At 48.9% G+C, this 14498-nt stretch overlaps 1 protein-coding gene across 1 annotated transcript; it reads right to left on the bottom strand.

Annotated features, from left to right (window-relative positions):
- Positions 1 to 830: 830 nt before the first annotated feature.
- Positions 831 to 12984, bottom strand: MTNR1B (melatonin receptor 1B; the record flags this gene model as incomplete). Its single annotated transcript, XM_081098987.1, has 2 exons — positions 12749 to 12984; positions 831 to 1702 (listed from the first exon to the last, which is right to left on the bottom strand). The coding sequence occupies exons 1-2, from the start codon at positions 12972 to 12974 to the stop codon at positions 831 to 833; spliced, it is 1098 nt and encodes a 365-aa protein (XP_080955113.1). The 5' UTR covers positions 12975 to 12984.
- Between the last annotated feature and the right edge of the window lie 1514 nt (positions 12985 to 14498).

Here is a 14498-nt window from a genome sequence, read left to right as displayed (position 1 = left end):
CAACTATCTTACGAGGAACTGGATGATCCCATTTTAAGGTGAGTAACTAACTAAGAAATACTGAGGTTAGGGGACTTGTCCCAAGTCCCTCAACTGACCTTGGAAAAATCAGGTGAGGAAACCAGGTAGACTTTGTGTTTCAAGCACATGAAGAGTGATGTGTAGCTCATTTGTGGTCTGTAACCACCTATAGTGTGATGTGTACATATATACAGATCACACACGGTATGATGTGGTGGCATGTACAATGTATATATGATGGTGTGTGTGCAGGTGCATGCATGTATGTGTGTGTAGGAAAGGTCAGGGGGGGAGAATGTAGACTGCTTGCCCTCTGCACCCACCCCAGCCCCCTGAGGCCCCTACACAGCTACCCACCTTCCAGCTCTACAGAGCTTGCTCCTTCATTCTTGCTAACTGGAAGATATCCATTCCTGCCACCCCTCAGGGGGGAAAAGAGAAAGCAGCAAGGAGATGAAAGTGGGGATTGAGAACACCCGATGAGAAAGAATTGGCTTCTTCTGCCCCAGCCCTTTCCTTATTCTGTCTCTTTAGACCTTGTAGACGTCAAGCCTCGAATGCACCACTGAGAATATCTGCCAGGTCCGGGCCTGTGCTCAGGGGGACATGGCCCCCAGTACCTGTAGTTGTCCCTTGACCAACCTGAATCAAGGGTGGTAACAGGCTTCTGTCCACAGAATAAAGTTCCAAAAGCCACGTGCTGTCATGCTAACAGGACAGCACAGCAGGGTGTCTGATCTCACCCTTGGAGCAGACTCACTTCTACCAGCGCTGAGTTTGCCTCCTAGCCGGTGTGTCTCAGATCCAGGCTAGAGAGCATCTGCCTGGACAGGGTGCTGGGCATTAACAACAGGTAGATCCTGGCCCTGCTGCCCCTCAGTGTGGCTGCCCCTGGAAGTGTCCTGAAAGCAGAACCATGGTTTCCAAAGGACCGAGACAATCTTCTTGTATTCCCTGCGGAAGTTCTGGTTCAGGAGCCCGTAGATGATGGCATTGAGGCAGCTGTTGAAGTAAGCCAGGAAGTAGCTCGTGACAAAGAGCCCTTCTGGCACCTGAGGAGCCATTTCCTCTGGGCTGATGGCCACAGCAAGGCCGATGCAGTTCAGCGGGGCCCAGCAGATGGCGAAGATGACAAACACCACGAACATGGTGAGAAAGCTCCGGATGTCGCTGGGCCGCAGGCGTAGCCTGCTCTCGGACTTGGCCTTCCTGCGGGCCTGGAGCACCAGCAACCAGATGCGCAGGTAACAGAAGGACACGACAGCCATGGGGAGGAGGAAGTGGATGGCCACCACTGCCACGGTGTACTGGGTACTGGTCGTCTGGTTAAAGGTGCAGGAGTAGATGCGTGGGTCATACTCCAGGGACCCCACGAAAAAGTTGGGCACCAAGGCCACCACAGTGAGGAGCCAGACGAGGCAGATGTAGAGTGGGGTGTGCCAGTGCCGGTAGATCCGGTTGTAGGCCATGCTGTGGCAGATGTAGCAGTAGCGGTTAATGGCAATGGCAGTAATGTTGAAGACGGAGCAGATGACACTCAGGCCCATCACAAAGGCACTGGCCTTGCAGTGCACCTCCCCCAGGGCCCAGCCGTCATGGAAGATGGCCATGAGGATTAGTGGGTAGGGGTACAAGGCCACCACCAGGTCAGCCAACGCCAGACTCACCAAGAACAAATTACCTGGAACAGGAAACAGGAAGCAGGAGTCAGGATGAGACCTTGCGACTTCTGTAACATGTTCTATTCTTTGTTCAGTTACTTCATAGTAACTAACTGGGTTACTGTTAGTACTGGGAGTGGAAACCAGGTGGCTTTGAGAGACATGGAGTTCTGGGTTCCAACCACACCTCTGCTCACTAACTGTGTGACTGAAGCAGTTGCTCAGACTCTCTGGGACTCATTTTTCTCATTTATAAACGGGGGATGATGATGCTACTTTATACTGTGGCTGTGAGAATGAAATAATGGTTCATCATGCTTGGGGACACAGTGGGTGCTCACGAATGGTAACTGGTTTCATGATAGGCACAGGTGCTCCGTGGTTTTGATCATTTAACTCCGGCAAGGATTCTGGAGAGATGAGTCTGAGAATCAGGAGTATGGACTTGCCATCCCTCCCCTCTTCCTGCCCACCTCCCGCATCTCTCTCTGACAGTTTCCTTCTGCATCCTCTCCCCACTGGTTGACAGGCACTTTCCAAGAGTTTTTAATTCATTTTTCTAAATGTGAATTGCATTTTGCAGGTGGCATGGAAGAAAGGTTTTGAGAGCCATGTTGCCCTGTGGCAGACACCTGGCATGGTGGCTCAGAGTCCAGTTCTGTGGAGGGGAGGAGCTGAGGATGCTCCCTGTCTCTCAGCATCCACGGGCCTCCCAGCTGTGCCTGCACATTCCCTCGCTTCCTGAACTGCCTCCCTCCTCTGAATAGAAGATTCTCCAGCATCACCAAGCGCAGCCATCTCGGGCAGTGATGGCGAACCTATGACATGCGTGTCAGAGGTGACACGTGAACTCATTTTTTTTGGTTGATTTTTCTTTGTTAAATGACATTTAAATATATAAAATAAATATCAAAAATATAAATCTTTGTATTACTATGGTTGCAAATATCAAAAAATTTCTATATGTGACACGGCACCAGAGTTAAGTTAGGGTTTTTCAATATGCTGACACGCCGAGTCCATACTCCTGGCTCTCACTGATCTAGGGAGAGCCTCAGAAAACCTCAACAACCATCGATCAGTGTGTTGTAGGCATGTTCTGGGCCAGCATCCCAGGGAGGAGATGGGACTTAATCCAAAAGAACACAGTCTCTGTTTCTAAACAAACATTGACTCATGAATGAAGCACCAAAAACCTGACCGTTCGGACAACATAAAGTCCCTAATGCCATTTGTTTTATTCACCAAGTGTCATACTCTCTGAGCCCCTACCGTGAGCTCAAAAGACACTCTCCCACCAGCAGAGGCTCTTGGGGACACAGTGGGTGCTGGACACAGTGTTTCAAGTCCTCTGTCCTCTGCCACATGGTGAAGAGTGGCTGACCACCGAGGGCAGAAGGAATGCATTCGCACCGGGGACTCTCCAAGGAGGCAAGGACACCGATCCCCCACTGCCACCATGCCTCTGCTCTGCGCTCCAGAGGCCGATGTGACCAGCCCGGGAACCCAAGGGTCAGGCCGATGGGAAGAGTCCAGAAGGCACAGTGATCAGAGAGGCCGGGCTGTGGTCTGGCTTCAAAAGGATTCAGATAAAGGGAGGCTCAGAGGCACCCAGCTGCGGGTTCCCGTGTCAGACCTTTAGGTGAGGTGGGCTCCAACTTACAGTTAGGAACCTACAAGGTTCTTCAGCCCTCTTCCATTCCAACACACATTCTCACCGCACCTCAACGAAGTTTCCATGGGACATGTGCCAGGTGCCCTTGGGAACCTGGAAGACCCACAGGCAGCTGTCCTGAAGTGCCTATTTTGGCCTCAACCCCACTCAGAACCAACAGCAAAGAAATCTGTTAGCTCCCTGGGAGTTCTCAGGACCTAACCACTCCTAAGTCCAGACAACTAGGTTAGGGCCTGAGGGAGACAGGATGTAGAGGAGAGAAAGAGATCATTTGGACAACTGGAGTGTTTGTGAGGTAGTGAGTGAGTGTCCCTGTCTCTTGAGACATTCACATAGAGGTTGATGGTAAAGGAGACTCCGGCCTCAGATTGACCTGCAGGATTCCATCCAAGCTACTATTTTAGGAAATCTATTTACTCAATGGGATAAAGCCCCCTCGTGTTCTTTCTGGTTGGTTCTGCAAGGCAAGCAATGCACATCTGAGGACTTTCCTGGGGTGTGGAGGGGTCTCCTGCTTCTCCATTTAATTCCCAGCCATGTGTGCTATCTCCACTGGTAGCTCTGTCTCTGACTCCCCTACTCAGACCTTATTTGGTCCCAAAAGAGTGGGGGGATTTCCTCTCTGCCAGTTCTTGTTTTCAGCTGAATTTTAAATGTCCCTTTGACATTTGGAGGTGGCGCTGGAGTTGGAGTGACTTGCAGTAATCTCAGTTCGGCCACTTTGTGTCCACGTGAACTTGGGTGAGTTAATGAACTTCTTTCTCTGTGTTGATTCTTTCATCAGTTCCCTGCTTGTCTTTTGAAGGCCTCTTTCCCCCTCCTCATACACACTCCATATGGCTGTTTTGATGAGGAAAACCGCTTCTTTCCAGCACAGGAATATTGGTCTCAGCCAGGCCTGCTAAGTGGAAAACAAGCTTTTGGTACTTGCCAGTACCTGGGGAGAAAGTCAAGAGCTGCTGGGCACCGGTGCAAACCGTCCAGCTGTTTCCCCAGGAAAGTGAGTCAAGCTCTGCCATGTTAATGTGGCTCATCCCCTAATAATGTCCCAAAGGCTGGCAAACAGCTGGTAAATAGTGGGGAGAACACATCCAACTCCACGTGGAAAGTGATTCAATTACTCTCCCCTATTACTCTGGCTGTTCTTAAAAGGCTGAAATCAATCAGTTCATGCTGTAAAGTTAACTGCCCAGATGTCATACTGTCTTCTGGCTTTCTTGACATCATTCTAAGTCAGGCGAATAAAATTCTGGTTTTGTCATCTGTAAGAAGTCAGGTTCTACCTGGATGACAGTCAAGGAAAGATAACTGGTTCTCTATCTGTTTCTTCCCAAGACAGGTGAGAAATCAGCCAGGATGCACACAGCCCTGGTCATCACCCCATGCACAGGCTTCTGATGAATATTTATGTCACAAGTTCCAGTGTGACTTATTTCCATTTTCCTCCATCAGACAGGGCGTATTAGCAAACATAGACAACAGGGTTCTGTTTACTAATACGTAATTCCCTTCCACATTCACATGCAAAGCACAACCCTTCACATATCAACCATCACGATTCCCTCTCTTCTCCCCTCCTCTCTTTCCTTCTTCCTGGGAAACCTATTTCTTGTTGAGGACCTGGTACACTGGGAAAGAGCCAGCGAGTGTTGAGCTGTCTAGTTTCCATCAGGTAGGAGAATTCTGGAAGACAAAGCCCTTACCTCCCATCCTTGTGCCCACCCTGCATGCCCGGGAGAAGAGTTTGTTGGATTTATTTTTTTAAATATATTTTATTGATTTTTTACAGAGAGGAAAGGAGAGGGATAGAGAGTTAGAAACATAGATGAGAGAGAAACATCGATGAGCTGCCTCCTGCACACTCCCTACTGGGGATGTGCCTGTAACCAAGGTACATGCCCTTGACCGGAATCAAACCTGGGACCTTTCAGTCCAAAGGCCAATGCTCTATCCACTGAGCCAAACCTGTTAGGGCGAGTTAGTTGGATTTAAATTGTCACTCGTCACTGAGCTCAAATAGGGGGTGTAGAAATACACAGTCATTGAGTAATTTACTCAACAAATATTGCTGAGTATCTGCTAGGTCCTGGTTCTGCCTATGCCAGGGCTCAGGGAAATGTGGTGAGCAAGATAGGCACACTCCCTCCCTTTACAAAACTCAGGGTCTCAGAGAGGAGGTACTTAAATAAAAACAAGATGCAGTGAGGATTATGATAAGGAAGTCAACAGATGGTCTATTATTTCTAACAGGATTAAACTTCCTGTGCCTTGCGCTCTTTTCTATCTTCCACCCATTCAAATATGTAATGCATTTACAATATTGAGTACCTACCATGCTTGAGTAGGCACAGTGATGGATGAAAGACACAGTCCCTACTGCTGAGATGCCAACTGTGCTGTTGGGGGAGCAGACACAGAAACAGTGGCCCTTCAGTGTGGTGAGAGCTGGGAGGAAGGCCAGAAGGAGATGGTGGGAACAGTGGGGAATAAATAAGCTGGCATGGGACTGGGGGTAGTGTCGGGGGATGGGGCTACTTACGCAGGATAATTCAAGAAGCTGGACAAAAGCATCAAGACCCTATAGCAGGCCACCTTCATCCCACAAATAGGACCCCTCAAATAGGATCTTGTATAGGAAAGGGCATAAGAAATGAATGTGGGATATCTTTGTTACTTTCTAAGGATAGGCATTTGAAATCATTGTGAGCAGATCATTTATCAAAAACTTGATTTTCTTACAAATACTAAAACAATGTCTTTTATATTAATGTAAGCTGTTAATTCGATTCCCAAATTATTTGAGGGCAGGAATTGTTTCCCTCAAAAGTCACATTATTTATGAAAATCCTAAAGTATGTGAATGGGTCATAAGGGCTGAGTTGAAATCTAACTTCTCTTTAATTAATGGAGGAAAGGATGGCAAAGCAAACTAATAGTGTAAATAAAAATATGATAGGGGATATTTCAACTACTTAAAAAGAAGAAAGTATGTTTAAGAGCTTAAGCATTCATTTTAAAAAAAAGTAACTGTGTATTACAAAACATTCTGCCAGAATCATCAAATAAGATCACTTGGAGACTCTCAGAGTAGCATTTTATTACCTTAATTATATATCATAACAAAACAACAATTGGTAAAGCATCTTAAAGTTCATGATGTGTATTTATATAAATTAACTCACGTTTCTCAACAGAATCCCTTAATGTTCAGAGTGTGATTTCCATTTTCTAGACCAAAAATCCAACACATGAATTATGTGAATTGTCTATAGCCACACAGAGAAAAAGTGCAAAAAAAGAGAAATCAACAAAAAGAAATGCCAAATGGATTAAGGGCAATGGTGTAGTTTCCTGGTCATCTCCAAAAGTGAGGAAGAATAGAAAAATTCATATTTAGCTTAGCATTTAGGAGACCAACAGTGATATCAGCAGGGGCAAATTCTGTTGAATGTTGGAGAATAAACTTTCGTGCTGTAGGTTTCATCTTCAAGGGAAGGAGAGAAGTAGAACGAACTTAGAAAGGTATGTCCTTTGATGGGGGATTGTGCAGGGTTGGTTTTTTCGTTCCTTTCCTCTCCTTCTTTCTTTCAAATGAGATTTGTACCTGACACATAATAAGCACATAGTAATATCAGCTATCATTTAGGATTGGTGTTTTTATATTATTATTAGTTGCAGAGGAAGAACAAGACAGAGGTTCAAAGTGCTGGAGTAAGATGCAGAGTGAGTGTAGGACTAGGATGCCTGTGAGATAAGCTGTGAGAAGGCAGTGGTGAGGAGGAGGATACAGAAGATAAGATGTGTCTATGAGATCCTTAAGAACTGAGAATTTGGAATTTACTTCCCAGCTCCCTAACTTCTACTCTTTCAGCAATAAATATGTAGAATGGCGAGATGTAAGAACAACATCAGTATCTTCTCAGTTTTGCAGTGTATCATGCTAATACAGAATCCAACTTTCTGGGGTGGGGGAAAAGTCAGTCAAACCTGAAAGTCTTCATATCCCTGGGCTATGGAGAGCTACACTGTAAGAATTAAAGAATATCATGAGCTTTCATGATTATTTGGCTAAAGATGTAATTATGGGATTTAAAATGTGTCATTTTTGCTGGGGAAGAGATAATAAGGTACTGTATTCAGAACTGAATTATGAGGTTGGAGAGCTCAGGCAACCTCAGGAAGGGACTCCACCTTAGCCCAGTTTGGTCTTCCTCTGATAGCAAGTACTCCAAACTGGACAAACTCAGCAGTCCAAAGACACCTGCCACCTAGAGACACCTCCATGAGAGGTCAGCAGTAGGACAGAGCCCAATGATGAAGTTGGCTCTCCTTATCCTGTAACGCCTGGAGGGCAAGGACTGTGGGTCAACTCGGCAATTCCTCCACACCTCTTGAGAGCCTTTGTCCAGGGCCAGCCTATTTATTTGCTTACTAGAGGCCCGGCGCATGACATTCATGCACTCTGGCCGGGGGGTAGGGGGGTTCCTCAGCCCGGCCTGCGCCCTCTCACAGTCCAGGAGCCCTCGGGGGATGTCCACCTGATGGCTTAGGCCCAGGGAGCTGGCAGGCAGACATCCTTAGGGCTGCTGCGGAGGCAGGAGAGGCTCCTGCCACAGCCGGTGCTCTCGCCAGCCATGAGCCCGGCATCTGGCTGAACAGCACTTCCCCTGTGGGAGCGCACTGACCACCAGGGGACAGCTCCTGCATTGAGTGTCTGTCCCCTGGTGTTCAGTGCTCATTTGGTTGTTGGGTAGCTTAGGCTTTTATATATATACTAGAGGCCCGGTGCACAAAAATTTGTGCACTCGGCGGGGAGGGGGGGTCCCTCAGCCCGGCCTGTGCCCTCTCGCAGTCTGGGACCCCTCGGGAGATAATGACCTGCTGGCTTAGGCCTGCTCCCGGGTGGCAGAGGGCAGGCCCAATCCCTAGGTGCAGCCCCTGGTCGGGCTCAGAGCAGGGCTGATTGGGGAGTTGGGGCACCGCCCCCTGTCATGCACAGAGCAGGGCGGATTGGGAGGCTGCGATGCCACCCTCAGTCACGCTCAGGGTAGGGCTGATTGGGGGGTTGGGGCACCGCCCCCTGTCACACTCAAGGCAGGGTCGATGAGGAGGTTGCGACGCCACCCCCTGTCATGCACAGAGCAGGGCCCATCAGGGGGTTGAGGAGCTCCCCCCTGTCACGCACAGAGCAGGGCCCATCAGGGCGTTGAGGAGCTCCCCCCGTCACTCACAGGGTAGAGCCGATAGGGGAGTTGGGGCACCGCCCCCTGTCACACACACAGCAGGGCGGATCAGGGGGTTGGGGCGCCGCCACTGTCACACTCAGAGCAGGGCCGATGGGGAGGTTATGGCTCTACCCCATCACACACAGAGCAGGGCCCGTGGGGGAGTTGGGGCGCCGCCCTCTATCACTCACAGAGCAGGGCTGATCAGGGGGTTGGGGCACCTTCCCCTGTCACAAACAGAGCAGGGTGGAAAGGGAAGTTGTGGCCCCGCCCCCTGTCACACACAGAGCCGCAGGGCCATCAGGTGGTTTGGGCGCTGCCCCCTGTCCCGCTGATCCCGGTGCCGGGAGGCATATTACCCTTTTACTATATAGAATAGAGGTCTGGGGCACGGGTGGGGGCAGGCTGGTTTGCCCTGAAGGGTGTCCCGGATCAGGGTGGGGTCCCCACTGGGGTGCCTGGCCAACCTGGGTGAGGGGATGATGGCTGTTTTCAGCTGGTCACACACCCTTCAGGGTGGGGGTCCCCACTGGGGTGCCTGGCCAGTCTGGGTGAGGGGCTGAGGGCTGTTTTCAGGCTGGCGGGTGACGGAAGCTCCCAACTGCTCCTTTTTTTCTTTTTTCTTTTATTCTGGGCCAGCTTTAGCTCTGGCTCCAGCTCTGAGGCCTCCACTCCTGAAAGCAGGTATCTGGTTTGTTTGGGATCTATAATGAAAACACTGTATCAACTCCAGCTCTGAGATCCTGGCTGGCTGAAAGCAGGTTTCTGGGGTTTTGTTTAGCTTCTATATTTGTAACAATGTTTCAAACTGCAAGCTCAGAGGCCGGCAGCGGCAGGCGGGGAACATTGGAGTCCTCCGTCACTGAAGCAAGCAAGCCTCATGTTAACTTGAAGCTGCCTGGCTGCCGGCCGCCATCTTGGCTGGCAGTTAATTTGCATATCGCCCTTATTAGCCAATGGGAAGGGTAGCGGATGTACAGCTAATTACCATGTTTCTCTTTTATTAGATAGGATAGATGTCTGCTGAGAAGGGAAGGAAGGTAGAAGGAGACATAAAAATCAAGAAAATTTTGTTTTTCTTTTAAACACTGGAGACCTGTGTGTGTGTGTGTGTGTGTGTGTGTGTGTGTGTGTGTGTGTTGGCTAAAGGGAAAGAGGCAGGCATTAAAAACACAGAAAAGAGAAAAGGACTTTGATGGAGGAAGGTTCCAGAACAGCAGGGATTGACATTGAGGAAGTCTAGTGTGGGGTAAGAGGAAGAGTGCCAGGAACAGGGAAAGTCCTCAGCTGCTGTCAGGAGAGCCCCAAATGTGACAGGTACCCAGGAAACCCACACTGAGAAGGATGAGATGCCAACCCTGTGCCAAGTGTGCTGTGCGAGGCTCTGAGAATACAGCAGAGTGAGCACATGCCTGGCCTTACCTTCTAAGTGGAGTCAGTTCCCTGCATCTGTCTCCCCCTTCCCTCCATCCCTCCTGTCTGCCTTTCTCTAGTTCCACCTCTGAAAAATTCAACCCAACGCCTGCAGCAACAGAAGCAGACAGGGCAGTCCTGAAAAAAAATAAAAGAGGACAATGACTCTGACCATGTACCCTGCCATCAGGAACACCCCTGTTAAGATTGACCAGGGTCTACCCCCCAGAGAAACTGGGTTTGTAATAGTCAGGCAAAGGATACTGATGTCTGCTATGAAAGATGCTATGGCCTTAATATAAACTGTGTGCCTTGGTTATCAGAAATATGTGTTCTCATTGTCATGCCTATCTTCTTAGCACCAAGGAATTATGGAACCAGACTTAATTACAGAAAGGTCTGAGGTCAGTGTTTCTTAAAGGAAACCCAAACTCTTTAATAAGAGAAGACCTGATTAATAGTGGAATGAATGGTGCTAACTATTCAAAATTCAGTTTTTAAACTATATAAATATTTCAAGAGGATGGGAGAGGAACAGAAAGGTAGAAACATCAATGAGAGAGAATCTTTGATTGGCTGCCTCCGGCACACCCCTGACTGGGTAGGGGTCAAGCCTAGAACTCAGGCATGTGCCCGGAGTGGGAATCAAACCATGACCTTCTGGCTAATGGGTTGACACTCAACCACTGAGCCACACCAGCCGGGCTCAAAGTTAAGTTTTTAAGCACCTTCTGAAATCTCACTCTGCCAACATTATTTTAAGTCACTATTATGATTTTTCATTACTATCATTAATAAAGCCAAATGGTGCCCTAACTGGTTTGGCTCAGTAGATAGAGCATCGGCCTGCAGACTGAAGGGTCCCAGGTTCGAATCCGGTCAAGGGCATGTACCTTGATTGCAGGCACATCCCCAGTAGGAGGTGTGCAGGAGGCAGCTGATCGATGTTTCTCTCTCATCGATGTTTCTAACTCTGTATCCCTCTCCCTTCCTCTCTGTAAAAAATCAATAAAATATCTTTTTTAAAAAATAAGTAAAGCCAAATGGTTAAATTGAATGCCTAGAGCAGTCACCAGTGTGTGAGGAATCAATGTAATGTAGATACAGTGTTAAATTTTTATTTTCTCGTGCTGAAGCTGTACAGACTCAACAGGAGGCAGGAAGGATGGAATGGAGGATGTGCCAGAAATGTAACACGTGCATGACCTGCTCCAACCATGCCCTCAAATCACTAAGGTTTCTGTGAGCCCGACAAGCAGTGCAGAAAAGGCCAGCAGGACAGAAGAGGGGAAGCAGCATACTCTGCCCTCAGCCACCACCTCTCTCCTGGCAGGCAGCCCACAGTACTGAGCTGGGCCACAGCCCCACCAGGCCTGCTCTAAACACCCCATCATTCAGGGAGAGAGGTGGCCAGTGTCAGAACCTGGAGGGCACGGTTCTGCTTGCCCCTGTCCCTCTGTGAAGGAAATGAATGTTTGTGGCTGCTGCAAATAGACGATGTAATGGACAGTATTAAATACAGCTTTCTAATCATAACCTGCTCTTTCCTAATAGACAGGCTTTTCCTCAAAGGACACAATAATATCTTGAAAATATTCCAAATAATACTAGCCACCGCTACTGAAAGGGCTGAGTTATTGTTTTCCTTAGGGACAGAAGCTCACTTTTGTTTGTTTGTGCTTTAGATAAAAATCCTAGAGTCACAGGGCCACCCGAAATGTAAAACATATAGTCATTGACTACAAATGGCCATTCTGAACAGTCTAGCTCCTTAGGAAAGCATGTTTAAGCTATATAGTTGGCTTTCTGCTGTTACCTTTTCATTTTAATTCACGCCAGTATATGAGTAGCCTCTAAGGCCCAAACTGGGAAATTACAAATTGACAAATAGGCCACTGAGCTTCTTCCCAAGCCGAAATGGTCAGCACACTCTTAGGACCCTCCAGGGCCAGAGGTCACTACTCCCTCCCTCTGGCTGTGTTCCCTTGCAGACCTGAGACTGGGAAAACAGAAATGAGACTGGGCTGAAAGGGGGGAAACATTTTCAAGACTGCAGCACTATTTGGCCAAATCATTGTTTTAATCCTCGATCAATCTCACGAATGCCCTGTCCTCAGGACAAAAACCAACCAACAAATAAACAACCAAAACAGACCATCTCAAAGCAATCCAGCTCGGTCCAGGCAGAGCCTGCAGATTTCTGCATTTGCACTCTCTGGTTGGAACCGGATCTTCAAATGGCCTGGAGATAAGTTCCTGACACAAAACTATCGGAATGCTTCTATTAATGCACGCATTGTCTTAGCAAATATTTTCTAAGCACCTATTGCTTAAAGCCACAGCGCTTGAGGGGAGAGTGAGGAATATTCAGGTTCCTGAGATGTCTGTGGCCAGAGAGGGGCCCGATCTGCAGCCACTAGCTGGAGCTCCAGGGAGAGCGAAGCCGTCCAGCCGCTGTGGGTACCCGCAGCCCCTGCGCCCCGCCACCAAGGGCGCAAGAAAAACTTTCCCCAAGTCCTGCCGGCACCGGTGGGCCAAGTGCGCCCTCAGCAGCTCCAAGAGGCGAGCGTCAGAGCCGCACGTCGGGGGCGAAGGCACCAACTCACCCTAACTTCTGAGTTCAGGACCAAACTTGGGGACTAGATTAGAGAGAAACGAACGGGGGACCCCGGCACCCAGGAGGGACTGGGCGGCGGATTGCGAGGTCAAGGGCCAGGGGTCCGCCCGAGCCCAGAAGCGGGCGTGGCGCTCACCTGCGTAGTTGCGGAGCTTGCGGTTCCTGAGCACCGAGAGGATGACCAGCAGGTTGCCCAGGACGTCCACCACCGTGGTGACGACGAGCACCGAGAACAGAGCGGGCGCCACCCAGGGAGGCCGAGGGTGCCCGGACGGCTGCCCGCCGCCCGCTCCGGGCCAGCCTGGGCGCCAGGCCCGCCCGTCCGCCTCGCAGCAGTTGCGGAAGGATCCGTTCTCGGGCATCGTGGCCCCTCGTGCGCCGCGCTCCCGCCGCCCCCTCTGGCCGCCACAAGCGGTGCAGCGCCCGGTGGAGCGCTCGGCACCGCCCGGCAGGAGGCCAAGTGGCGAGGGAGCTAAACGAGATAATTAAGCCCCGGCAGGGGGCGGAGAAAAATGTGGGAACAGGAGGAGGTCTTGGGGTGCAGGCTTTGCCAAAGGGAATGGGTCCCTTGACAGCTTGCTCAGGAGCAGCTTGCTCAGGAGCAGCTTGCTCTGCCACCCAGAGACCAGCACGTGTCTGGTCCCGCTCAGACTTCCTTTTCTGAGAGCAAGGATTCCCCCCTTCTGTACGTCCCCCCGCCCCCCTGGAAGCTGTGCTTACGAGGGGGGACAACCCAAGTTTGCAGACTAGATAAGGTGCTGGTGGCCCAGACCTGCTGTTGTCCGAAGGGCAAAGCGCAGCTCTAAAGAGAATGCAATCAATCCCCAGGCGATGGGAATATAGCCCAGAGCAAAGTAAGGTGGAAAGTTACCACCTGAGGCAGCTGCAGGAGAAAGGTGAAGCTGTGCTATTTATTGATCACTTGCTGTTCATCTTGGGAGGTATTGGTGACGCTCTGCGCTGTCCTCTTTATAAAACCGAGAAGGCACTTTAATAGATATGGGCGACTCTTTAAATATAATACATGAACAGATGCATGGTCAACACTGGAGGTTATTGTAATGGAGGGCTTAAAACAAGAGTAAAATGGTTATAAGGGAGAAGAAACTTAGATGCCCTTTATTTAGAATGTTTGAGCATTAACCCTGATAATAATGATAATAATAGCTAACCTCTTTGGAGGGCAAATCTTATGCCAGGAACTGTGCTGAGCACTTCTTGCATCACTGGAATCACGGAGATAAAAAGGCTGATAATCCTAAATTTGGGGAGGAGGTGAAGCACCTGGGACGACACTGCTTTCATCAGAATGCAAAGTGGTGCAGCCACTTTAAAGAGCTGTTTGGCAGTTTTTTGTGGAGTTAAGCATAAACCATCTTATGATAAAAAATGAATGCATAAGTGAAACATATGCCCACAAAAGGATTTGTGCAAGAATATCCAGAGAAGCCTGATTTATAGTAGCCCAAACCTTCAAACAGCCTAAATTTCCATCAACAGAGGAGTGGGTAAGCAAGTTGTGGAGTATTCATACAATGGAATACTACTCAGCAAGAAAACTACTGATACACACAACCACATGGATTAATCTCAGAGTATTAAACTGAACAAAAGAAGCAAGATATAAAAGAGTACATACTGTACCATTTTATTTATGTAAAGTCCAAAAACAGGAAACATTAAAGTGATAGAAATCAAAACAATGTCTGCCTGTGGGGGTGAGGATGGACTGTAACAGAACACAACATAAATTTCTGGGAGGTTATTTGTATATGTGGGCTTTAATATAAATTATACTCTCTCATCTCCCACCACAAATACAAAAAGACCAAGGAAGAATGAGCCTTGTCCAGGTAGCTCAGTGGGTTAGAGGGTTGTCCATATAC

The sequence above is a fragment of the Myotis nattereri genome, assembly GCF_964212035.1.
Source record: "Myotis nattereri genome assembly, chromosome: 9".
NCBI classification, from domain to species: Eukaryota; Metazoa; Chordata; class Mammalia; order Chiroptera; family Vespertilionidae; genus Myotis; species Myotis nattereri.
This window is presented reverse-complemented; position numbering and strand designations above follow the sequence as displayed.